The sequence below is a fragment of the Balaenoptera ricei genome, chromosome 14 (assembly GCF_028023285.1).
Source record: "Balaenoptera ricei isolate mBalRic1 chromosome 14, mBalRic1.hap2, whole genome shotgun sequence".
In the NCBI taxonomy this organism is placed as follows: domain Eukaryota; kingdom Metazoa; phylum Chordata; class Mammalia; order Artiodactyla; family Balaenopteridae; genus Balaenoptera; species Balaenoptera ricei.
In genome coordinates this window covers 35311857-35339382 of record NC_082652.1, presented here as the reverse complement: position 1 = coordinate 35339382, position 27526 = coordinate 35311857, and the positions used below count along the sequence as shown (strand labels likewise).

At 41.7% G+C, this 27526-nt stretch overlaps 1 protein-coding gene across 6 annotated transcripts in view; it reads right to left on the bottom strand.

The window, feature by feature from the left end:
* Nucleotides 1–27526, bottom strand: part of DLGAP1 (DLG associated protein 1) — a 328621-nt gene that overhangs the window by 103734 nt on the left and 197361 nt on the right. For 3 of the 6 annotated variants that reach the window (XM_059895182.1, XM_059895183.1, XM_059895184.1), the window contains exon 5: nucleotides 4034–4063. The exons of the other annotated variants lie outside the window; for them this stretch is intronic. In XM_059895182.1, the coding sequence (XP_059751165.1) occupies nucleotides 4034–4063 (30 nt within the window). The remainder of the gene's footprint in view (nucleotides 1–4033; nucleotides 4064–27526) is intronic. 6 annotated transcript variants of the gene reach the window in all.

Genomic DNA, 27526 nt, shown 5'->3' with positions numbered 1-27526 from the left:
AGGATGTTAAGTACAACATGATAAATATGAACACTGCTGTATGTTATATATGAAAGTTATTAAGAGAGTAAATCCTAAAAGTTCTCACCGCAAGGAAAATTTTTTTATTTTCTAACTATATGAGATGATGGATGTTCATTAACTTACTGTGATGATCATTTCATGATGTACGTAAATCAAATCCTTACGCTGTCCACCTTAAGCTTATAGAGTGCCGTATGTCAATTATATCTCAATAACACTGGAAGAAAAAAATTATCTAAATAAAATGAAGTGACAAGAAGAAAAAAGGAAAACAAAAGCTCCACAAGCCCAGCAGAGCTTTTGTTTATGAAATCGAAGCTGTTCATGGAGACACGGGATTCACAATCAAAATGTTACCTCTGGTGTTAACTGAAAACCCAGCCTCCCCTCCAAAGGGGCCATCGACAGTGGGGGCTTGGGTCACCATCTCGCCTCTTAGATTTCTTCCTAGAGGCTCATCTGTTCCCATTTTGAAAGACATGGAACTTTTCCAGAGAAGCCAAACTTCATTCCCTCGTAGAGGCTTTCAGAAGAATTTGACATCATTTTGAAATTTCGGATTGTCACCTACCTACAAGGGATAAACAAGTCGCCTTTGAGGCAAGTCTCCTCACAGAGTGCACCCGGTTATCAGTTGCAAAGGCCTGTCCTCAGCCTCCAGGCTTGCAGCCTCCCAGCCCCAAGTGAGCTGGGAGTCGGATAAGGAGCTTCTGGCTGGGGCTGGACCCTCTCTCCCCCGCTCTCTCCCTGGAAAGATGCCTGCAGGATGTCAGGGCGATTCTAACTCAGGCATGACTCAGTGCTTCCATGACCTCCCTTCTCATTTTGCTTGGACAGGCTGGTACGTTGGTCCTACTTGTGGAAATATGTGCCTCTTCCTGCTCCAATTTCAAGAGGGAAAATCCCTTTTAAGAGGAATATTTAGAAGATTCTGTCATGGAAATCTTGCTATTGCCCCAACTATCTCTCCTTCTCCCCAGTTAGCTGTCTGGATGTTTCTCTCTTACCCCAATTTTCTTTTCTTTTCTTTTCTTTTTTTTTTGGCCACGTGTCTTGTGGGATCTTAGTTCCCTGACCAGGGATCGAACCCGGGCCCTTGGCAGTGAGCACAGAGTCCTAACCACTGCACAGCCAGGGAATCCCCCCCAATTTTCTGAGTTTGGGGTTATCAATCTGAAATTAGAGTCCAGAACTCATCAGTGTTACCAACAAAACTTTGCAATTATTTCTTTCAAACCTAAATTTTTTCCTGTTCAAATATTTTTTCTTCATCTCAAAAGAAAGTATTGATGAGTTTCTCTTTCACCGTAATTTTAAGTCTTTAAAATGTGAAAGGCCCATTCACTTTTAACCTTACCATTCCCGTGATATAAATAGCTTTTTCCTTTCTGCTGATTTTAGAAGCTTACATGAAGCTGCAAAATGCTGAAGGGGGCACCCCTGCTTCAGAAAAAGAGAACGGACAGACCTGCTTAACAAAAATACTCAGTAGGAAGTAGCACGTGGAATCTTTGTTGACGTTCTCTTATGATTTGACAATTGTTTTTCCTTAAAAAGAAGAGAAAAAGAAAAGGATAACCTACCTAAAACCTTAGTGCCATTTTCAGAGTTCTAGGATAATCCAGAACAGAGTCATTTTTAAAGAAAAGGAAATAGGTTTCATTTCTGGCAGTGGATGCTGTCCACTGATTTGCATATTTCTTGCCTTCATAAGCTGTAGAAGCCACCTTGAGTCCATTCCGCAGGTGGAAAATAGCCAGTAAAGAGCTAAGCATTCACAAGCACCACCATCTGAGGTTTGATTTCGAATCGAGACAACAGTGTCCAATGTACATCCCACAAAGCATGCTTGTCAAACTCTCCCCTTCCAGATGCACGGAGAGCGCATGCGTGGAACACCCCCTCCACTCAACAACGGCGCCCCGGGGGCCCCCAGACACACAGGTTCTAACACAGCTACAACACAGCATGCTCCCAAGCCTTCAAGCTACTACAGCCCCCAGCCAAGAAGCTGCCAAAAAGATGCTCAAGCAGCAGTCGAAGTAGTCCTGACCTCTGGTACCCACGGCCACTCCCTGTGAGCCCCAGGAACGCAGAGTGATGAAGGTGCTCCTGAAAAAGCCCCAGGCAGTCATTCTGCTCCCTGCCCTTCTTTTTCCTCACTCTTCTTTTTCTCTGAAGACCATAAACCTGTTTGGGGGGTTCAGATGCGACCAGGAGTAACCATAGTTACGAGCAAAATGATGATGGGGCCATTGTTCTAGCAGAACAATAGTTTTTACATTATCTAATGTTCTCTTGGCTTTCTGGCTTTTTAAAAAATGTGTTTTTCCATCCTTCTGTTGTAAGTGGAATACTGTGCTTAGGCCAAGCAGGCAATATTAAAAGCTCTGACTTCAAAGCCATTCCTCGATAACACATCCACACAGCCCAGTGTGGACCCACTGTTATCTGGAATTCTACAGATAATTAACTGAAACACGGCTTGACTTGCCACTGGGAGTTTCCACAGGCAAAGTCATTCTCATGGTCCTGCTTGCTTTCGTTGCTGTGTCTTCTGTTTTGTTAGCCAGGGTGAGGTTTGGATCATCTCTCAATAAAATTCCGTGTTTCCGTGCAGAGGAACCTTGAATCCCTGCTTGGCCTTGCAGGGGCCTGACACATGCACTGTGCCCTCCCTCGTTCCTTGAGGGACATTGTTTAGCTCCTCTCTTGACCCTGAAACGCCACTGCCTGCACCATCTCCTGGTCCCTTCCTTACTTGAGAGAGCAGTGCACTTTCTGCCATGAATGTCAGAATTATTGCCTTTTTAATGTGTTTTGCAAAATATGATGGTACTAAATCCACTAAAAGGACAGAGCCCCCCGCTTTGGATGTGCCAGCCCCGTGGGGACATTCCCGAGTCCCTCTCTCATCTCCCAACCTACCAACTCCAGCCCACACGGTCCTTTTGCTTGAGTCTAGCAAGTGGTCTCACCACTCCAACCCCCGTGGCACTTTCCCGCTCCCCACCTCCATGCGTTGCCCATTCGTGAAGCCACATCTCTTCTGAAATTTGAAAACTCACCTTAAAGCCCGCCACCTCTTCCAAGGAGCCTCCCCTGATTAAGTGGGGATGAAGAACCCTCCAAAGCGTGACTGACAAATCCCCAATAAACGAGAACACACACACACACACCCCCCACAACAAACAGACACTCACGAAGAGAGAAAATGACACATTCCCTACTTGCGAAATGTAGGCTCCTCTGAGGGAAAGATGGTCAATTTTATACCAATAACTAGTAAGTCATTTCAACCAATGAGGTGTTTTTAACATCATTTTGGGGGTTACTCAGTGAAACACGGCTGTGTCTTCTCTCCCCCCACCGACCCTCCTTTTTCTTTAAATCCCTTTTCATTTTCTTCTCAGTTTCTCGAATGCACAATTCCAGGGGACTGCCCGGTGTGGGTGACGTGGGTGACACTCAGGGAAGCTGGTTCTTGCAATAGCTCCTGGGTGGTACCTCGTGTTTGGAGACTGGCAAATGCCTTAACCACTTAATTTTCTCATCAGGAAGCTATAATGACTCCATGCCTGCAGACATCCTGGGCAAACATGTCTGCTACGTTGGGATAAGGGACCAAAACCCTCTAGAAAAGGTCCTACTGAAAGAAGGGGGGCAAGGTTCCTGACAAGACTCAAGGTCCAGCCTCAGATAAGGACGCTGCAGAGGGAGGGGCTCTCTAAGGAGCACTGGGCCCGAGACCATCCCATCAGGGACAGAACCAAACACATTTGCTCTCATCAATGCTGCCTCTGGGGTCAGTGTTAAGGCCACTCATGGGGGCGCTGAGAGACGTGTGGCATAAAGGGACCAGGACGAGGAGAAACACAGATGGAATGGCGGTAGCTGGCAATTAGAACATGGCTTCAGACACCACGGCCACAGAAGCGGTGTAGCTACAAAGCCACGCGGTGCAACCTCGAAGCAAAATGTTATTGATTTTGTGGTTGTAAAAACGTACCTTCAACTGCAGAACTCAGTTTTATGACACCTTGAATAAAAACAAAAAGTGGCAGTTATAGAATGGATCCAAATTACCTTTGCCAGGCTTCTCACAATACATACATGCTTCAGATCTGCATTTTTTTTTTTCCTGGCTTTTTGAGAATTCAAGTAAACAGATAATCAACTTCAGAAACGAAGTAAATTTCAGTCGTTGATTAGACCTTATGAGTGTCTTCATCTTCCCACTAGTACCATTTGGGAGCGTTTTTCACTTAAATAAGGGATCTGACGTGTGTTTGGATGAAACAAAGGCCAAGTCTCAATAGTCTGAACGACTGTGTCTGTAGATAAATCATGCTGGATGATGGATTGATAAAATTTCACTCAAAAAGACACCAAGGTCTAATATTTCCTACTTAAATTGTGTTTAGAGATCATTTGATACGTGTTGGGACAGGGTTTCTGTTGAAATACATAATAGGTGGTTAAAAATCATGGTGTGATCTGGCAACTTCCTTTTCTGGGGTGGTTGGACCAGAGGCCATTTCTGGTCTCCTGTGTTCAGTGTTCCCATCCACTGCAGGTCAGTGGAGGGGTTGAGCTTGTCAAATTTTTCATGAAGCAAATAGACACTACCCTTGACTGGATATTCATGTGCCTTTTTGGTGAATTGAAAGGTGAAAATACTAAACTAAATTAGACCTGGTCCAATAGTTTGATTTTGAAAGTTTTTTTTTTATAAGTCATAATTATAAATAAACAATATTTCCCAAACCCTATGTGATAGCCATGATACCTTAGGCTGAAAAAAAAAAGTCTACAGTTTCATTGGGTTGAAATTCTGGTTCTCTTGCAAACAGGAGGAGTCTTAAATGAAAAATGGGAACAAAACCCTTTTTCATTACTGGTAAACCGAACTGCTATCAGCTTGAACACACACTGATTTTAACAGATTATGTTCACAAAGAGACAAACTCGCTCTCCTTTATAACTTTCTGAAAAAAACTGCTTTTAAGTTACCAGTTGAATTTCATCTTTCCTGTGGAACCAGTAATGTCTGGTCAATGTTTAACAAGGAACTCTCCAGAGGAAAAAGTGTGCCTGTATTATGTGTATATATTATGAGCTTTACTGATATAAATGATGTACACAAACTATACATAATAATAAAATATACCGTCTTCTTTATTGCAAGTTCCATATAGCCAATAGAGTCTCACAGAATACTTTTGTTGATTTGGGCCAAACTCTTGTATTCATAGCCAGCAAATCAATCATGATTTGACAAAATCATGCACTAAATTTCATCCCAGTTTGCTCTTTTCCCAATAAATTCGTTATCATTATATCTTTTATGTGATCTGCTGTTAAACTATTTTTCACTTTTGTATAAATTATTTTCATTAAATTAAAACTCTTTCAACATCAACACTATGTAAATACTCTCACTAAGGCCTATGTCGAGGTACCAGCTTTGATGTCACCGAACGTGGCTTTGGGAAGAGATGGGTGGTAGGAAAACCATCATGTAGTATTTCACCACACACGCACAGGAGACATAAAGAACCCCAAGAGCATGGATAGTAAAATGTAGTCAAACTATTAGGAAGTAAAGAGTTTTAGGTATTTATTACCTTCGTTTTTTAACATAATTATAATTGGAAGTTTGTCTAATTTGATTTGTAATAATGGCTATGTTTAATAATGGACTTAGAAAATTCCTGACAATGTAACAATTGGCTCTTGCCAGCTGGTATGAACCAGGTCTGGCACACCATGGCCATAACTGATGTTTCTTTCTACTCAGGCCCAGAGAAGAAAATCTTGACCTTCCAAATACTTTCTGAGATATTCACAAAAGGGGTTGTAATTTAACCAAACAAGCCGAATGTGAATAAGCTGAGCATTTACTATTATTTTGCCAGTAATTTCACAACCTCTTAAACCTGTCATATGTAAAAATATACTATACATAGGTCACCTTGGAAATAACAGTTCACTGACCATCAACTAAGAACACAAGCTAAACGGTTTTGGCATTCTTTTGGTCAGGCAACCATGCCAAGAGGTATGAGTCATTGGCTTAGTAAGCAATGATCCTGTCTTTTTTAAACTGTGGAATCTTTATGCAGGAAGCCAGGTCAGAATATTGATTTTTTTTTCCAGCCATATTTATTTTTGTGCTCAACTATGGTGTCAGCAACTGTCACTCAGATGAAAGGACAACAGTGCGATCTAATCAGTGTGTAGAAACAGGCTTGATGCAAGTAAAGCAAGAAAGTCTAAAGAATTGCTTATGGGAGATGTGGGTGGTGGTGGATGGGAGCCCAGGAATGCATTTATAGAGTAAGGGATAAAAAGGTCCATTAAAAAGCAAAATTCGGACTTTAGAACTCTAATTGTAAACATTATTTTAACAAAAACATTAGTGATTTGTTACTCCATATGTACTTCTCTTATTTTTTTGAACCCCAAATCAAGCTCTTCCCTATAGCAGGATAGGCTTTTATATTGCAAGGTTAACTATGTTATAGTGAAAATCTAGAATTGGCTAAATCTGGTTAGGTAGCTACTATTAACATCATACAAAAATTTATAGAATGAGAAGATATTTCCTTTATCTTAAAATAGAAATATTAAAAAAATATGAATATTTAAGAAATGATTGATGTTGGTGCTGAAAAGCTACATGTAGCACTGCTGACTTCTAGGACACACAGTAGACATTATCTGGTGACTGGCTGACATTGACATTGCCTGGAATTCAGGGTGAACCAGAACACATACATATATGTATATATACACACAGTGGAGCCTACCCATCCCCTCCCCCCCATTTAAATCTTCATAGTCTACCGAAATGTTTTTTCCACCTAATGACTCACCTCAGTTGATCTAAAGTAATTCTTAGGAGAAAGGGTCAGGTTAAAATAATTCATGCTAAAGTGTGAATGACTAGGGCTCACTAAAACCCTGCAATGACATCTCAGTGTTGTTAAAATACTCGTCAAATTTTTAACCCTGGCCATTGAGGCCCTATGTGATGTATTCCTGCTTATTTTCTTATTTCTTCTACTTCATTTCAGGTGACTTTCTCCCTCACTCAAATGCTTTAGCCACTTGGTTTTCTCTCTGTACTTTGCAGTGCTAATTCCTTTTTGTCCCCCCCTCCACCCCTACTTGCTGCTCCCTCTGGCCTGAATGCTCTCCCCCAAACTGCTGGATCTTCCCACAACTAGCTCTTTCTCTTCATTCAGCTTTTACTTCAAATGTCACTTTCTCGAAGAATCCTTCCTTGATTACTGTATTTAGAGCAGTCCCAGTAAGAATTCTCTGGCCCATCTCTCTCTTTTATTTTTTTCTTATAGCAGTTATCACTACTTAAAAATTATCTCATTGATTTATTATTTGGTTCTTTGTTTTGGGCTGTTCTTCCTCATTAGAACGTAAGCAGAGTGAGAACAGGAACCGGGTCTTTCTTGCTTGCTGCTGTAACTCCCTTGACCAGAACAGTGCCTGGCATACAGTACATACTTAATCAATATTTATCAAACGAATAAGTGATACTTCCCAAGTGTTTCCAGGTGTCTTAAAAGAAAATCTGATCAATCCCAGCGAGTGTAATTCAAACAGGTTATCTTAATTGTGGATATCATTGAGCAGAATCCTAGGTTTTATTCTGTTGACCACTGACTATTTCTATTCAGAGGCTGGTCTTCATGGAGATTAGTGAACATTGATGTGTGGAGTTAATATACATAAATTACAGTAGAGATTAGGTTTCAGGATTATAATGTAAAAAGTCCCCAAGAAGTAAGTTTAGCAATGTTAGGTTTAGGGTTACGGTTAGGGTTAGGTTTAGGGTTAGGTTTAGGGTTAGGGTTAGGGCTATGGTTAGGGTTAGGGTTGGAAGCAAGATTATGCCCTAAGTGGACTTCAAGGAGTATTAGCTAATTGATTTTATATCCAAATATCTCTAGCATCTGCAGTTTTCTTGCCTCTACTGTCATTACCCCAGGCCAAATTGCCGTAGTAATGTTCACAGGAATCTGTATGATAAGATATGGATTGAGAAAGAGGAACTAAGAAAGAGCCATTCTGATTTTAATAACCTTCTTCCAATGCATTCTTTTGTTTGGCCGTGCCTTGTGGCACGTGGGATCTCAGTTCCCCCGAACAGGGATTGAACCCTGTGCCCCCTGCATTGGAAGCACAGAGTCTTAACCACTGGACCATCAAGGAAGTCCCCCAGTGCATTCTTATACTGCAGCTGGAGTGATCTTTTCAAAAGGCAAGTCCAATTATGTGATATCCTCTCCCTTTTAAAATTCTTAAATGGCTTTTCATTACTTTTAAGATAAAAGCCTTTATTCAAAAACCTTAACATGACTTGCAAAGCCCTACATGATGTCACCTGTAGTGGAATAAAAATGGTCACAAATTCTTCCATACACCTCCCATAGAGAGATGTGGGCTATGTCCCCTCTTCTTGAATCAGGGCCAGCTCTGAGACTGCTTTGACCATTAAAGTACAGTGGAAGTGATGCTCTCCCAATGTCTGTGCCCAGGCTTTATGAAACAGGCAGCCTCTTTTTTCTGTCTCTGGAAACCCTGACATACCAGGTTGGAAGTCCTAAGACTGCTGTGATGGAGAGACCAGGTTTAGACATTCTGACAAACAACATCAGCTGAGGGAAGAAGCTAGAGGGCCTTGAGGAGACAGCTGGTGAAAGCTAGGAGGACAGGGAAAAATTGCCACCGTCCTCCCAAACTGGGAGACTAGAGAAAAAGGCAACTCTTCTGATGTAGAGACAGGACGCTTGGCAACGTTGTCACCTGTAGTAACATGGAAAATAAAAAAATACCTGATGAATTCATAGATTTTAGTAAGGAGATTTGCAGGTAGAATGCTTAAAGTGCCAGTTGGTTCTTTAAAAAAAGTTGCATATGATAATGTATAAAGAAAGATGAGTTAAAGGAAAGAACTGTTCAGTTTTCAAGCAAAATTTAGAAGAAATATATAGAGCTAGTACTTGTTGGTTTAAAAAAAGATAAAACGGTTTCACATTCCTAGTTTTTTCAAAGGCAAGAGGCTCTCAACTTAGAAATTGACTGATGGTGGAGATCATCTCAAGGGTGTTGCCATAAGACCCTTTTTTATGCCTTCAGAAAGACTTAAGTGTGCCTCAAGCTTCTAAAAGAGACAAAAATTCTTCTAAGAATCCTAAGGGTGTTTTCCCATGGCACCCTGACTCTGAGCCCAGGTCAAAGAAGGGATTGTCTTGAGGAGAATTGTGGATGTGTGTTTTGTCTAACAGAGTGAAGTCTAATAAGATTCATAGGAGGCCCACAAAGATTTCAAGAGGAGTGCATTAGTGTACACATTATCAGCTTGGATAAAAATGGGCAGAGGTAGCTCAAAGTGGAAGAGTCTTTAAAACCCCCAAACGTCTATGGGCAGGAAATAGGCTGAGAAGATTATTCAGTGGCAAATGCCATTTCTTATGTACTAAGGACTAAATTGTGTTCCCCTCGCCTCTTCCCCAAATTCATACGTTGACTACGCCCTAACTAACCCCTAATGTGATGGCATTTGGAGGCAGGGCCTTTGGCAGTTACTTAGGTCTAGATAAGGTCATGAGGGTGGGGCTCCCATGATGGGATTAGTGCCCTTGAAAGAAGAGGAAGAGAAATATATTGCTCTCCCTCTCCACATGTGTGCGCTGAGGAAAGGCCCTGTGAGCACACAGCAAGGTGTTCATTTACAAGACAGGAAGAGAGTCCTCACCAGATCCTGACCATGCTGGCACCCTGATTTCAGACTTCCAGGCTTCAGAAGTGTAAGAAATACATATCTGTTGTTTAAGCCATCCAGTCTATGGTATTTTGTTATGGCAGCTCGAGCGAACTAAGACACAATGGAAACAGGATAACTTAGGAGGTATGACCAAGAGTTTTCAGGGTGGCAACCAGAACTGCAGAGAGTCAGGGAGCAGGACTGGGCCCTCCAAGTCGAGGAACTGGCAGTATGTAGATTTCAGAACTGCTACAGGCCAGTGATTGCTCTGTGCCTCCTGTTCCTCCACTCTTTGAATGAGAATGCTCACTGCATTGATCTCACCTCTGTATCATCCGTATATGCTAGGTTGGTATGTGTGTGTGTATGGTGGGGGGTATTATACTTTTCATTTCAGTTCACAAGTCTTCATAGTGAGAGCAGCTGTACTAGAGAGCTATATCAAAGATGCCTTATCAGCACTTGACCCTTATTTAGATGGTAAGAACCTGGACCTCAAACTTGAACTTAATGCCATAATAAGATGACTTTTCTGGACAGCTTTAGGAGTGAGTACGTTTTGCCTACAGGGGAATGTAAATAGTTTGTGTCCAATGGTGAACCATGGCTCACTGAAGATAGCCACAAATTATTTGAAACTGTTCCCATTGAGAACAGTTGTTCCTCTTGACCTGGGTGGGCTCTGTGACTGCTCTAACCAATAGAATATGGTGAAAATGATGCTATCTTGGCCCAACCTTAATAGTTCTTATCTCCCGGGCACTCTCTCTGGGAGCCCTGAGCTACCCTGTAAGACGTCTTAAAGCTGCAGTGTTGGAGGGGCCACTTACAGGTGCTCTGTTCAACGGCCCCAGCTGAGCACACACCCCCCAACATTGAAACTAAGGTACCATGTGAATAATGCCATCCAGGATCTCTTAGACCAGCCCAACCTCCAGCTGAATATGCAACAGAAGAATCATCCAGGTGAACCCTGTCTAAGTTCATGTCCCATAAGATCGTAGGGTATACTAAAGCAGTTGTTTTAAAGTTCCTTTGCTATGTTTTGGAGTCATGTTATGTAGCAACAGGTAACTGAACCTGAGCCCAAATTCTCTGACCTTACCTGGCATCTCAGCCCTTAGCGATCGGTACTCTGGTCACGCCACCCTTTAGGTCTCTGAATATTAACATGTGCCCTCTGTCACTCTTCCTGATCTTCCAGCTCTTAGCTTATGAGGATTTTCTCAGGGAAGTTCTCCCTGACCCTCTAAATTAGTTCCTTTGTTACAGTAGATTCTCCTGCAAGAACTGTGTTTCTTTCAGAGCAATTATCTCTGTGATTATTTCATGAATGCCAGCTTCCACTTCTAGATTGTGAGCAAGACACTTTGATCAACGATTTCCAGAGTCAAGTAGTGTGTCTGGACATAGTGCTGAATAAATATTTAAGTAGATGAATGGAAATATCTGATGCAGCTGATAAGGACTCCCTCCTCACTGGAGAATCTAATAACTGTGTCATTCTTCTTCTCTCTCACACATTGTGAACTTTTGGATTCAAAGTTGTTGTAACTGAGGAAAGACAATGTGACTTAATATCTGTCTGTGACGGCAGCTCAGCACAACTGAAGTTGCTGAAGTTCCTTTTGGTCACCGCTGTGCAGAGAAGAGGAAGCTGAAAGTTGCATCTGTGTGTGTGTGGGCACAGGAGAGCAGAGGAAAAAAAACTGTTCGTGTTCTCACATTTATGTCTTTGCTGGAATTTAGGGAGCTCTCCTGAGAATCTAAAGAAAGTTGTGGGTACTCAACTTTCTAAATGATTTCTAAATTTAAGTTTAGAAATAATTTCTTACTAGATTGTGAGCTCTTTTCTGCCCTACCCCTTCATCCAAAACTGTGGCCGGAAAGAACTGCAGGAAGGCTGATGTTTGGGTAGATTCCATACCGTCCATTACCTCTGCTTCCAAGACTATTTTCTTAATATCTAATTTGCAGTCTACTGTTTTTTAAAAAATGTATTTCCGTACTTATTGAGTCTTGTTCATGTGGAAAATAGATGGGTCCACTGGAAACTGTCTTTCTTAAAATTTTTCTGCTGTTTCCTTAAGTCCTTAGTCTGTCGTTTTTTCTGTATGTGAAATAAGGTTCCTATAAATGTCCTTAAAATGTCCATTTCGTAATTTTAAAAGGATTTTCCTTTGCCTCGTTATAGTTCTCTTAACAGTAGTCTCCACATGGGCCTATGTACAATATTAAAATTTTTTTAAAATTATTTTTTGGCCATGCTGCACGGCTTGCGGTATCTTCTTTCCCCGACCAGGGATTGAACCCGGGTCCAAGGCAGTGAAAACCCGAGTCTTAACCACTGGACCGGCAGGGAATTCCTTACAATATATTTTTTAAGAGGGTTTAGTAGGGCTCCAATCAGAGAAAAGAAGACCTCCACTTATGCATAATATTCATAATATAATTTAAAAGAAAACACTCCCCAAATGGCAGGGTTACTATGTAGACCGACATAACCCATATCCTTTGAGCACGTTCACACACTCTGGGACGTTGTCCATTTCCATGGCTCTGATTTGTCCTCCCTCCCTAAGCACACAATACCGTACTTGTCCCTTTTGAACATGTAACAGATTAAAGAGCCGGGCAGGAGGCAGATGTAGACACACCTTTGATCTCTCATCCTTGGGGGTTAAGGGAGGGCACACACCTGGCGGCTGCTGAGCCGGAAACAAAACACAGGCCCGATTGGAATTACCTTCAAGGGAGCCGCAGCTCCGCCAAAGAGGCAGTTGGGTACGCTGCAAGGACGCGGAGGGAGGAGAGCCCCCAATGGGCTGAGGACGCAATACAGTCCCAGCCATGTGAATTCGGGCTAGCTGGGGCCTGGTTAGATTTCTTAGGCAGAGTATGGGGAAGACCAGGCAGCTGCACTGAGAAAAAATTTGAAGTAATTCTTTTGCAAATAATATTGCAAAACGTTCAGCTGTGCGCAAATGCTGAAAGGCAATTTTGATGGCAATTCGGGAAAGCTTTCGAAGAAACGATTTTTAAAAGTTTTTTGTTTCCTTAGCGAAACTCTCTTTTTATTAAGGATTTCACCTTTGCACCAGGATGCTTTAAAAGTTCGTAGTCAAAACAAGATCTGGAGCGTTTCCTGTGATTTTTGGTGAAACCGCATTGCCCCCTGGTGCTTGTGTGCTGTTTTACAACATCACATGGAAAGCCCGGAGAATACCCATCAAGCTGTGCAAAGATGCTGCTTCCAGTCTTATCTGGGGTCACAGAATATAGACATGGTTTGACAAAACATGGAATGAAATTTAAAAATTCAGATTCTTTTCTTCTCCACCTTCTGCGGAATCTTCGAGACTTCCAAATAGCTTTTAAAAGAAATTGATCAGATTCTAATCTGCCAGTTTTTTTGTAAGTGGTCATGTGAGTAGCTGCTGCACACTTACCCGTTTTTCAGAACCAACTCAAATATCTCCTGTGTTGTAAAACCTTTTCTGACATCTCCGCTGCATTTTGTACACACCCAAACTGTCCTGCCTCTCTCTGCCTTCACGCTTCTCTCTCTGATGGAAACTTGAAAGCGAGGATTATACCTGATTTATATTTGTATCCCCCGTGACTAGCACAGTGCACAGTGCCTGGCAGAGAGTATGTGTACAATGAAAATTTGTTGTTTGTTGGTTGCATGTAACAATGCCGTTCACAAAAGGATCAAATACACTTCCGAATCAACAGCAGCTGAAAGTCAATGTGGCCACGGAATTGGAGGCAGGAGAACATGGTCCTTGGATGGGACTTAGGGGGGGTCCTGAAGCCCCCTGAAACTGTGCAGGCACCATGTCCAATTATGGAGGAGAATGGTTAGAATAATCTAAAATTAGAATATATCTACCTCTAACAATCTAGAAATCTATACAATGGTTCAAACTTCTGTTTCCTCCCCCAGTGAACCTCTACTCTAAAAAGATCATGAGTGTATTCATTATCACCAATTCAATCACAAATTTCTTTGGGGCAGACATTTCTGGGAGTAAGTGTAAAGCTTCTGAATGATACTATTGAAGATACTGGGGCATGTTGACTGAGTCCATCGTTCCTGAGCTGAGTGATAATGAGAGAGAAACATTGGGGTCTAGGGCAGGTTATGAGTATCGAGAGGCACTCTACAAAGGATCAGAAACTGTGAATCAAGGGTACCTATACCTATGTATAATGTGTATGGTGTTATTCTGCTTTAGATATCATCTTAGGGCAGAGAAATGACCAGATCTGAAGAATCTATTACATTAGGATGGGTCCAGAGAGTGATATTATTAGCAAGACTGCTTTTTAGGTTATAATATTGTCACATTAATACTATCCATAAAAGCTCCTTGAAGTCACTTATTATGCTTGTATTTAGTTAAAATAAAAAATTTCAAGGAAGCCCTCACAGTAGAGGCACGATTCATGGTTGTTAAGAGCTTGAATTTTTTTTTTTTAATTATCACATGCTAGTGACTTTATTATTATTATTATTATTATTCTTTGGCCGCACTACGCGGCTTGTGGGGATCTTAGTTCCCTGAACAGGGATCGAACCCAACCCCCCGGTGCAGAGTCCTAACCACTGGACCACCAGGGAATTTCTAAGAGCTTCAATTTTGGAGTCAAACTGAACAGATACAAATATTGACTGCATCACTGACCAGCCATTTGACCCTTGGAAAGGGTTAAACTTTTCGGTGTCTCAGTTTCCTCAACGGTCAAAACGAGGATGCCACTAATAGCATAGACTGTCTGGTGTTGGTAAATGTCTGTGGTGTTTGTTGGTGAAGAGGACCACGTGAGTTTCCCACTATGATCGACTAAGAGGAGATTAAAAAAATTCTGCACTCTTGAAAAAGTCCATTCTATGAGACATCATTAAAACCCTGAAATACAGAGGAATGTTCTAGGTAGTGAGGCTTCTCCAGTGCTGGTCTTGTCCCTGAGGATGGCCTCAGTGCAAACCTGGACTTCAGCACATCTCTGACGCTTCTAGACCAGAGTGACTGGGCCTCTGGAGTATGTTGGGACTCGAGATTGTCCATTCTCGCCTCATTCCAGTACAGAGCTCTGCCCTCAGGGCTAGCTCAGAGCCCGAATGGCTGCTAGCAGTGGGGGTCAAGGGCAGTCTTCTTTGGCCCTGGTTCTTTCCAAAGGCATCCAGAATATGCTGCTGTGGCATAAAATTATTTTGAGCTGATGACATTTGAGAATGGGTTTCTTTTTTTGAACTCTCTTATCTGCTTAAAAGTAGAGCCAGCTCAGTTGTCATAAATTCACTCTCCAGGAGTTCCTGCAACCAGGTAAGACTGATTCACCACCAGAGAAGAGAAATGTCACCACATTTAAGCAGATATTGTCATAAAACTATCATATCTCTCATCTATCCTCCCCAGGGCCCATTTATCTTTCCTGAGTCATTGGTTACGTGCTTTTTCCTCCTCCTCCCCTAGTAAGAGGGTATATAAGCCTCAAATTCTAACTACCTCCTTGAGTTATATTTTTCTATGAAATCCTATATGTACCTGAACTAAACTCTGTGTTTTCTCTGGCTAATCTGTCTTTTGTCAGTTTAATTTGCAGGCCCACAAGGAAAGAACATAAGAGGGTAGAGGGAAAATATTTCCTCCCCAACAAATTCTTATATGGCTTTGGCCAAATATTGGACTCTGCTCCGCTAAATATCTACTCAGATCCTCAGAGCTGGCTTGGCACCTTTCATCAGGATATTCTCAGTTTAAGGAGCTGTCCACCATAAATGAGAAACAGAATGCCCCATGATGTGTTATTACGCAAATAGTACACATCAAATATTACACATGTAATATTTGATGTATTAATATTTGTAAAGCCTCTTTGAACAACGGATGACAAATACAAGTGCTAGGTAACAGTTAAGGAAAAATAAATATTCACTGAATTGCACAATCCCAGTCTTTAAGACAAAGCAAGGCAGACTAATTCTAGGGTTCCAAGCCTTCTAGACATTTTTTTTCATTTTGCACTGCATCTTTATAATCTCCCACATATGATGATGTAAAAAAGTGAATACTGTTAAGAAAGCTAAAACTTTTTTTTTTTTTTAATAAATTTACTTATTTATTTTTCACTGCGTTGGGTCTTCATCGCTGCGTGTGGGCTTTTTCTAGCTGCGGAGAGGGGGCGCTGCTCTTTGTTGCAGTGTGAGGGCTTCTCATTGCAGTGGCTTCTTGTGTTGTGGAGCATGGGCTTTAGGTGTACGGGCTTCAGTAGTTGTGGCACGTGGGCTCAGTAGTTGTGGCTCGCGGGCTGTATAGTGCAGGCTCAGTAGTTGTGGTGCACGGGCTAAGTTGCTCTGCGGCATGTGGGATCTTCCCGGACCAGGGCTCAAACCCATGTCCCCTGCATTGGCAGGCTGATTCTTAACCACTGTGCCACGAGGGAAATCCAAGAAAGCTAAAACTTTTAAATTGTTGGAATAAGATAATCAAAGTGAGCTCATTTTAGCTAACTTCTGCCTTTTGAAGTCTAACTGAGAGTGTCATTTTTAAACGTGTGCAAGGCATATTCAGACTTATACAAAATGGACTGGGGGGATGACTGGAGAGATAAATGGTGGTAATAACCAGTAAATATGGTGCAAAATTATGCATCCTGGGGGAGCCTGGAAATGTACGTTCTTTTTCAAGAGGAGATGAGACAGAAAATTGGGCCTCTAATGTGATTTCTAAAGGCGTATGATCATCAGTGAGCTAAATGGGGCTTCCAGGGAATTCCACTGCATTCCAGGCAAACCTGGCAACTGATAGCTTCCTGGACAGCTGTTTCTCCCATCTATTCCCCAAATTCTTTTTTGTTAGTTGTCAGCTAAATCTTTATGTGAGTGCAATAGCCACCCTGCAGAAACAAATTTGTCTTAGAGGTTTTCATTTTCATTTGGTAAGTGATGTGCAAAAATTCTGATTGTCATTCTCAAAGCCTACAGTGAAAATGCAAGGGTATGGTTTCTACAAGTGCAATCAAGCATAACATTGTGTTATGTTTAGGAGAGATTTCTAAGTCATTTCTATTTCAATGTCTCCAAATGTATAGAACAATTCTGCTTATATTAACCATATCCTGATGTTAACAACTGACAACTGTCCGGTAAGCGAAATGGTCCATATTTGGTCTATAAACCATCTAACATTAACTTTTCCATAACTAAGCACATTGAGATCAAGGTCAGTCTATTAGTTTTATGTTAGGTTTTTTTTTTTTAATGAATTTATTTAGTTATTTATTTTTGGCTGCATTGGGTCTTCGTTGCTGTGCGCGGGCTTTCTCTAGTTGTGGTGAGCAGGGGCTATTCTTCGTTGCGGGCTTCTCATTGCGGTGGCTTCTCTTGTGCAGAGCATGGGCTCTAGGCGCGCGGGCTTCAGTAGTTGTGGTGCACGGGCTTAGTGGCTCCGTGGCATGTGGGATCTTCCCAGACCAGGGCTTGAACCCGTGTCCCCTGCATTGGCAGAAGGATTCCTAACCACTGCGCCACCAGGGAAGTCCCATATGTTAGGTTTTTAAATTAAGAACATCTATGTGTGGTGACGGATATTAACTAGACTTATTGTGGTGATCATTCAGCCATATATACGAGTATTGAATCATTACATTGTACACCTGGAACTAACATGTTATATGTTAATTATACCTCAGAAAAGGACATCTGAAAAGGTTAAGCTGCTTGACTCTTGCTTGAAACCGTTTACTAGCCTCCCATTACAAAACTTTCAAAATCCTTCAGATGGTGTATGACATTCTGGGTTATCTGGGTCCTTACTACTTCTTTTTTTAACTTAGACCACTCACATCCCTCCTCCCCTCTCTCCCCACTACTAATCTCTGTGTTCCAGCGATGCTGGCTTTTTTAAGTTAACTTTTTCTTCTCATTCCTGGCCTTTGTCCTTTGCTGTTCCTCACCTGGAACTCAAGGAAGATTTCCTTGAGGAAGGGGCAATGAACTTTCCCTGACCACACATTTCATAGTTGACCTAGAATCTTAACACCGTTATTTCTCTCTTTTTAGCACCCTATAACCATAGTAAACAATTATATGCATAAGCATTACAAAAAATCAAAATATCTCAGATTATCTGCTCCTTGAAGTTGGGGCAGTTCCTGGGTGGGTGTTACTGCTGTGTCCTCAGGAGCAGTCCAGCGCCTGGCACACAGTAGGTGCTCAATAAATGCTTGATAAACATGGGAAGCAATTCTTTTTTTTTTTTTAAACATCTTTATTGGAGTATAATTGCTTTACAATGGTCTGTTAGTGTCTGCTTTATAACAAAGTGAATCAGCTGTACGTATACATATATCCCCATATCTCCTCCCTCTTGCGTCTCCCTCCCACCCTCCCTATCCCACCCCTCTAGGTGGTCACAAAGCACCGAGCTGATCTCCCTGTGCTATGTGGCTGCTTGGGAAGCAATTCTTAATCCTACCTACTCTTAAATTGATAATTCATGCTTTCCTGCTTCATGACTGTACTTGAGCAGAAACGATAACCGTGTCATGGAAATAGATTATTTAAGTCCTAGATGGAGCTAGTTATTTTCCAAAGGTAGAGAACAGATTTGGAACTTGAACTCCCCAGGAGCTAACTTTCTTCTTCTTTTTTTTTTTTTATAACTCCAAATCTGTTCATCTACTCACATATTCTTGATTTTTTTAAAAAATTAATTAATTAATTAATTTTTTTTTTGACTGTGTTGGGTCTTCGTTTCTGTGCGAGGGCTTTCTCTAGTTGCGGCAAGTGGGGGCCACTCTTCATCGCGGTGCGCGGGCCTCTCACCATCGTGGCCTCTCTTGTTGCGGAGCACAGGCTCCAGATGCGCAGGCTCAGCAATTGTGGCTCACGGGCCTAGTTGCTCCGCGGCATGTGGGATCTTCCCAGACCAGGGCTCGAACCCGTGTCCCCTGCATTGGCAGGCAGATTCTCAACCACCGCGCCACCAGGGAAGCCCTAACTTTCTAAACAGATATTTTCTCCCACATATCCTCATGCACCGCTGATGGGATTATAATTTGTAAGAGAACCTATACAAATATAGGCTTGATGAAATAATTCTACTTTCCATTTTTTAGAATTTATTTTGAAGAAATGATCATAGATGCTTTTACCCTTGTTCCCATATAGTCTTAGTCCCAGCAGAGCAATAAGAAGAATTCTTTAAAAACCAAGATCATGTAACCCATTTGCTAAAACTCAGAAATGGCTCCTGTTTCACTTAGAGTAGAAGACGAATCCTTCCAATTGACAGCAAAGTCCTGCGTTATTCATGTTATTTATGAATTTCATGTTATTCTCTCCTTCAGAATTTTCTACGAGACATATTTTTGTTCAGGAAATACAGAAGCATTATTAAAAATAGAACAGTGACATTCAGAAAGGAGCCTTGGTAAGTTAATATTGTTTCTTTTCTGTTAAAAATCAGTTATGAAGATTCCAGATTTTTTTGGGGGGGGAAACATGATCACTACTCTTTAGTCACTCATTGCTGATTAGAGAGACACACACACACTAGACAGAATTTGACTTCTACATTTCTCCTTCTACATTTCTTATCCTTAAAAGTTAATGAGAACTAGGTAACACCAGGGAGTGTTTTAGAGACTGCTTGCTACTGAAGTACTTGTTCTTAATCTGTATTACTTTTGCAGCCACTGTGTTCTTCCTCTTTCTAGGCTCAATTTCAGATGCTTATCAATAGTGTGGCAAGCACACCTCCCGTATCAGGGAAGCCTAAATGCAGAGAAGCTGGGGAGAACTTACTTCAAACACACTCCTTTTCCTTTGTTCCTATTTCCCCTCCATCTCCGGGGTAGTCTCTCACACCCATTCTCTTCTCTCTGTCCCCAGTTCCACGCCTGGGCCAGCACTGTGTCCTCTCGTCTGGACCCTTTCAGCTGTCTTCCAACTGGTCTTTCTGTCTTAGGCTTTTTCTCTTTAATTCATTCTCCATAAGAGTGACTTCCTTACCTAAAAACAGGTACTAGCTCTCTACCGCCTGAAGGATAAAGTTCAAGGCCCAGATCCAACCTCTTCTTCCATCACTTCCTCTGTGTACCCTATTCTGTGGTCCACTCTTTCCTTTATACACCATGTACTTCTGGGTCTCTGTTCCTCTACATGTGCTATGCTCTTGACTTGGACACCCTTCCCCAGTTTTCCATGTGGACAATTTCTTTTCACTTTCTGGGCTCAGCTCACTGCCTTTTGCAGTGAAGCCTTCACAGTCCTCTTGAGGCACAAATCTATCCCCCGATTGCATTCTTTTACCACTCGGTATATTGTTGTTATGGCCCTTAGTACACAGCATTATAATTAATTACATTTCTGTTGCCCTTAGTGACCTGTGCATTCTACTACAGCATTGCTCCCATTGGTTCTCTTATACTTTTGCTCTCTAGAAGTACTAATCGAAAGAAAATCCCTGTTGATGGGATACTCCTAAACAATTCTATTGAAAAGACTATTGTAATAACTATTGTTAGTACACAAATTGCTATTATGATGAAGAGGAAGATGACTCTTACAATGAAAACTGCTGCCACCACCACCATCATCACCTCCCCCATCATCACCTCCCCCATCATCACCTCCACCACCATCACCTTCACCACCATCACCTCCACCATCATCACCTCCACCACCATCACCTCCACCATCATCACCTCCACCACCATCACCTTCGCCACCATCACCTCCACGATCATCACCTCCCACCATCACCTCCACCATCATCACCTCCACCACCTCTACCACTTCCACCATCATCACCTCTATTTCCCCCACTTCCATTACTTTCATCACTTTTATCATTTTCACCAAGTCCACCACTATCAACATCATCCCCACCCATTAATATTTAGCACTGCCAAGTACCAGGCAGTAGGTTAACTTTTATATGCATTCTCTCACTTCATCTCTGCAAACTGAATAAAGATGGCCTATATGTTTGTATCCCCCTAAAATTCACATGCCGGTATCCTAACGCTCAATGTGATGGTCTTAGGAGGTGGGGCATTTAGGAGGTGATAAGGTTATGAGGGTGGAACCCTCATGAATGGGATTAGTACCCTTATAAAAGAGGCTCAAGGACGCTCCCTTGCCCCTTCCTCCACGTGAAGTTACATGTGAGGCCATTTATGAACCAGGAAGCAGAAACCTCATCAGACACAGAACCTGACCATGTGGGCACTCTGATCTCAGACCTCTAGCCTCCAGAACTGTGAGAAGTAAATTTCTGTTGTTCCTAGGCCACTCAGTTTGTGATATTTCATTATAGCAGCCTGAATTGACTAAGACAATGAGAAAACTGAAGCCCAGAGAGATTAAGTAAAATCCTGTGATTACACAACTCCAGGTGGAAGAGTTTGGATTATAAGTTGGGGCTCTCTGACCTCAGAGTCTGAATTCTTCATCTCCAGTCTCCTTCCTATATTCCAAACTACTTGGGGACAGAGGCCATGCATTTTACTTCCTTTGCAGCTCTTCTTTCAGTGCTTTTCACATGGTGAGAATGCAATAAATGTTGAAATTCAATCCTGGATGCAAAATTTGGTAGCCTAATTGACACCCAACTTGCTTATCGAGTGTGCCTGTGTTAATTAAAAAGGCATATCATACCATGAATAATTGGCCTGGATAGTCTTCATCAAGTCTCCATTTCAAAAACAGTAATCTGGCTTTTAATCTATTTTGCTCCTCCTATTAAATCCAAGACATTTTATTTTTGGTTTAAGACAGGAAGGCAAGGGCAAGGGTAATCTCAATACCCACTGAAGATACCTAGGTCTAAGAATGTGATTATGAAAGAAGACTAGAAGGGAAAGATCAAAAGTACAGAAGGAGCTGAAGGGAAAATACTGAGTCTTGTATATGTCCCCTGGTGCCCTGTAAATTGTACAATCTATGCAAAAGGAGTCATATGTGCTTTTGTTTTCACTTAGAACTCTAGTGAGAAAATCTGTTGCAAAGAACAATTAGATCACCTGTCTTTGCTTGATTTTCCAAGCTGCAAGCAATGGTCAGACAGCATTTTATATTAGGAAGGCAAATTTGCAGAGGGTTGGTCAGAAGGCTAGCATTTCGATGGAAACTCGGGCTAGAAAATCAGCTCTTCCCTGTTACTAATAAGATACTGCTGTTTATGTCACCATTTCTTGTTTCCTCCACTCCTGGTATCTTTGCTCACTTCCATCCCCTGCAGCTGTCTCACCCAGGCTGCACATTCCCACCTCCCTTGGACCCACTCTGTCATTTATTCTCTTACAGTGCTTTCCACGATGCATATGCAGGGGTGTGCTGGTCAAGTTTAGCAGTCGGCTCTCTGAAGGGCCTTCTGATTTGAAACATTTGCTGATTTTTATGGTGCAAATTCTGCCATATGGCTGTTGGGAAGCTGCCAACTTGACACCCACCAGCTGGAAAAATTCTTGAAAATGTCACAATCAGTTCTCACGAGCCAGTATGAGCTGGTGCCAGTGCACCCCAAATTCTGTGGGTTCCCTTTGTATTGTGAGTGAAACCTTCTTTCCCCACCTCGACCTTAAGGAAAAAGACTTTTCCTTGATAATCCCATTGCCCTCAAGCCCTTGCCAATTTGAGGCCACTTCTCACCCTTTCTCGAGAAGAGACGCTAAGGTCAGCATACAAAGAAAAAAAAAAGAAAAAGAAAAAAGCTTTCAGTTTTTCCAGATGAAGCCCCAGGCATTGTTATTAGATGCTGTTTTCTCTACATTTTGAGATTAATTAAATGATTATGATACGTGATGGTGTAGATCATTAACAATTAATGAAAAATTACTGTTTCAAGTATTGTCCTAACAACTTTACGTACATTACTCATTTAATCTTTATAACAATTCAATGAGATGGGTGACATTAAGAGCTCTTTTTACCCGTGAAAGCCTTAAGGCCATAGAGTTTAAGTAACTTATTAAAAAAATTAATGAGAAAAGATACCACATTTTCATGGTTAAAAATTCAAAATGCAGCAGGGTAGCCACAGAAAAGTCTCTTTCTTACCCGTGTTCCCAATCACCAGGTGTCTGTCCCTGACTATAATCATCCATCTCAGGTTTTGCGTGGACCACTGTACTTTTCCATTCCCGCTGCCATTTGTAGATCGTTTGTTCCCACCACCCTATAGACTCTCTTGTTTTGAGGCTAAAATGCACTTTCACCATTTTCTCTGTCTGTATCGACTAACTTCCAGGATATTCCTCCTTTTCCGTAGCAACTTTAACCCCTGATTCATGAACTTTTCCATCCTATCCTCTGAGATTTCAACATCCAGGTTTAGGGTCTCACACAATTTCCCCAACTTTAGTAACCTTATCTGTACTCCAGTTCCTCCATCACCAGCCCAGTCATCCCTCAGACATCACCATTTCTCAAATCAACTCTGCCTCTAAGTAATAGTAAAATTATTCCTTGGGTCATGATCCCTTATCTTCCACCTGAATCACCTCTTCAGTACAAATGAATCTGCCCTAGGGCCATTTGTGACCCCCGGAACTTCCCCATTTTGCCCCAGTGAATCAGCGCCCTACTGGTTTTAGGTGTTGTCCTTCCTGGCCTGGACCCTGATTTGACAAGAGAAATCTCTGTCCTCTTGCCCCACTACCTCTTATATCTATTCTAATATTACTCATCACCTTTATATCCTGGGACAGATATGAAGACATTTCTGTGCTTAAAAACCATCAGTGGCTTCCCAGGGTTTCAATCCAGAATTCCCTGCTAAACAGCAAGTCATTCCATGATCTGAGGAGGTCCATGTTTCTAGTGTGTCTGGAACCATCCACTTCATGGATCCAAGGCTTCAGCCAAACTCAGAGTGAGGCCTCTGTAATCATAAAAGTGCTTGTGTGACAACATTATCATTCTTTCTGTTGCAAGAATGAATATCAACTTTTACTTCCAGAAAAACACAGCTCTGGATGGCTGCACTTGACCCGTGGAATGTGGCTGGGAATGACTAAGTATAAACCACCCAAAAAGAGCATGTTATGACCATCCACAGTTTTTATTACTTCCCCACCTCAGTCCCCGTGTGCTCAGTCCCTTAGTGATCACGATACGACCCACGAGCTGCAGGTGTTATAGATGACATGGGACCATAGATACAGCCTATGAGCTTGAGGCTGCTTTGGTTCCTTAAGAAACCCAACTTAGGGATGTGAGGTATCACTGTGGTTTTCTGACTTCTATTAAGTTGCGGAGCTATTTCCCAAGAGAATAGCACAGCAGGTCCTCACAGGACATCTCAGCTGAAGTTGTAGAAACTTTGTGGCTTTCCTAGCTCTAGTTGATGGTAAAATACTCAAGTTCTCTGGTAGTGGCAGGCCAGTGGCATGACAGGAGAGACTGGCTAGAGCTCCCCATCTGTTCTCTCTGTATGATTGTCACAGCAGAACAGGAGCAAACCAAAACCAACAACGTCAGTCCAGATTGCTTAGGGTTGAAAGAAGAAGACCACAAAAGGACCAGCTATGAACTCTGCCCTCAGGGTCTATCTGGGATCTAGAAAGGATGGCAGTGATGTCCACAGGCTTAAGGGCAGAAGAAAGAAGTACAGGTTGGTGCAGTGATCACAGAGTCTAAATTTTCTGAGAAAGTCCTGATTTTAAATATTCTATTCTGTTGTTACACGTGTTCTGTTCTTTAATCCTCAAAGCTTAGTCATTGAGAATTTAGGGGAAAATATATTTTTTACCCATGGTAGTGTTCTACACACACACACACACACACACACACACACACACACAACCACTACCATTCACACACTCAGGTTTAGGAAGAATAAGAAGGTCTCTGTTGAAGCTATGCTACCAGCTGTGCTTTCCACAGTCCTGTGGAAAGATGACTAGAGAAAGCTAAGAAGGTTTGGTCACAGGAAGGAGTGGTCTTGGAATCACTGTTGATCTGCTGAGACCTGAAAAAGTGTGGGACTAGCTGCCTTGGAGAAAGAAGAGGGGATCATTTCAACTCAATGTACCGGCACAAACATCTTCCACATAAAATGGAGGCTTATTAGGATTCCATTCAACCACTGTTTCTAGCACCAGAGAAGGGGCTAGGAATTGGCATTATTCTAGAGAAATTTCAAGAGGTTTAAATGCACTTGAAAACAACACTATCCTGTCATTATTTTCAGTGATTTCTTAGGGTCAGAGATGATGTCTGGGAGGGATTCATTAAAGGGCGTTTCTCACATTGATTTGTGACCCAGGAGTATCTATAGGAAAGAATTTCTCTTGACGGCATCCTCAGGGAGAAAACTATGCTTCCAGGTCTGCAGACTGACATATACTCACTGTGTGATGCTAATAAAAATGTGAAGCATTTAAAAAATTCAATGGTATATTTTATAACCACCTTCTTCAAAGAACTCTGATCTCTAGTTGCCTTATATGATCAATGATAACGACTAAATGAAATGCTTATTTGTCTCCTCCAAGAGCAGCCTCTAAAGTATTTACATAAATGGATACTGCTGGATAAACGGCAGATTCCTTCTGCTTGGGTTCATATTTGTTTCCTTTCCTCCTCTAAAAGCCAGTATATTATTACCGGGAGACCATGATACTTTGGAAAATGTTCTAGATTTAAAGTCCAAGGCCAGAAGACCAGTTTTCAGAGATGCAGTGAAGAAGATACAGGAGAAGAAGTTGGGCCTGATCTTCTCTAGGTTTCTAATTTTTCTAAAGATGTGATTAATAATTTATGACTCAGAAGGCCTGGATTTGAATCCTGACTCTTCTCTAAAATGTTTGACTACCGTTAAGTTAGTTGGTCTTTGTTGCCTATCCTGTAAGGAGGCAGCTACTCTAGATGAACTCAAAGTCCCTTTCAGCTGTAGAATTTGGTAACTCTCAGAGGACCGGTGTGATGTTTAAACACAGGACTTCTTAGTGGGTTCTAGGAAAAACTCTCATAATATGGACCTCCTAGGTGCATTCTCCATTATTTATGTGCATCATATGACTGAAGACTAGTGTCCAAAACTTTGATAAAAAAATACATTGAGTGCTCTGACTGATAAAATATGGAGAAGATGCTGATGTTAGCTGAAATGAGGTGAGAAAAGGCCAAATATTCAGAAAAGACCAAGAGATCAATTGAGTTTCTCTTTATAATAAACAACCCAATATATCAACAATAAATAAGAACTGTCCTGATACAACGCTATAAACAGAAATAGCTTTACTGAAACTTAGCCTGAGGTTTTATGGAGAGAAGATTAGACTAGAAAGCCTCCAAATCTGTTAAGAGAGAAACTTTTTTTTCTTCATCTCTATTTGAGATGATAAATGATGCTTTTCAGTTCTAGAGGTCCAGTGAAAAATCAAGGATGAAATAATAAGTGCTTATGTGGCTAGAAATAAACATAGCTGCATCTTCCCCCATGTGAGGAATGTACAGCAATAATGAAGATCAGACAAAGAATTATCATCACAGACAGGAAATGAGGTGGTAAGCAAATAATTAAGGAGTATTAAATCATCTCGGAGAATACTTGCAAGGGCCGTAAAAGGCAAACCCTGTTAGCCATATTGTTGAGAAATTATGGTAAGAAAAAGTGAATGAAATGAAATTAGTGTCAGGGAGGGAATGCAGTATCATGATCTCTTACTAGGTGTATGCTTTTTGGCAAATTGCTTATTCTCCAACATTTTAAATTTTTTCCCCTGTATAGTAGAGCAAGTAATATCACCCTCACTGGAGTGACAAAATGATTAAATAAGGTCACAAACCTGAAGCACAAAATGATGTTTCTGAAATGTAAAAGGGGTCAATAGGGGAGTTCCCTGGTGGTCCAGTGGTTAGGACTCCTAGCTTTCACTGCCAAGGGCCTGGGTTCAATCCCTGGTCAGGGAAACAAGATCCCACAAGCCATGTGGCTAAAAAAAAAGGGTGTGTGTGTCAATAATTGGTGCCTATTATTCTAGAAACAGGTGATATTTGATCCACCTGGTCAAATAACTGTATTCTAACACTGATATGGAAGATGTTCTCTGAGAGAGGTGACAGCTCGTTAAGATACACTATATAAACAGTATGCCCGAGGAAGACTTTTTATTCAAGCCATAATTTCCTTTTTTTTTTAATTTTTTTTTTTTTTTTTTAATGTTTTGGCTGCTTTGGGTCTTCGTTGCTGTGCGCAGGCTTTCTCCAGTTGCGGCGAGCCAGGGCTATGCTTCGTTGTGGTGCGTGGGTTTCTCATTGTGGTGGCTTCTCTTGTTGCAGAGCATGGGCTCTAGGCGTGCAGGCTTCAGTAGTTGTGGGACATGGGCTTAGTTGCTCCATGGCATGTGGGATCTTCCTGCACCAGGATCGAACCTGTGTCCCCTGCATTGGCAGGCAGATTCTTAACCACTGCACCACCAGGGAAGTCCCCATAATTTTCTTGAAAGTTGGAGATCCTCCACTTTCATGCATAAATGCGTTGGTTATGATAGTGATACAAATTGCATATTTTTATTCAGTTTGTAGGGCAAATACCATGTTTCCTTATATTAATGCTGTAGATAGTAATGGAGGTTTTATATGCAGGTATTTCTTTCCTGTGACTTTTGCCCTACAGGCTGGCCTTCACCATGGAAACAGACTTCAATTGTCTCAGGAAGAGAGGAGTTCCAGCCAGACTAGAGATCATT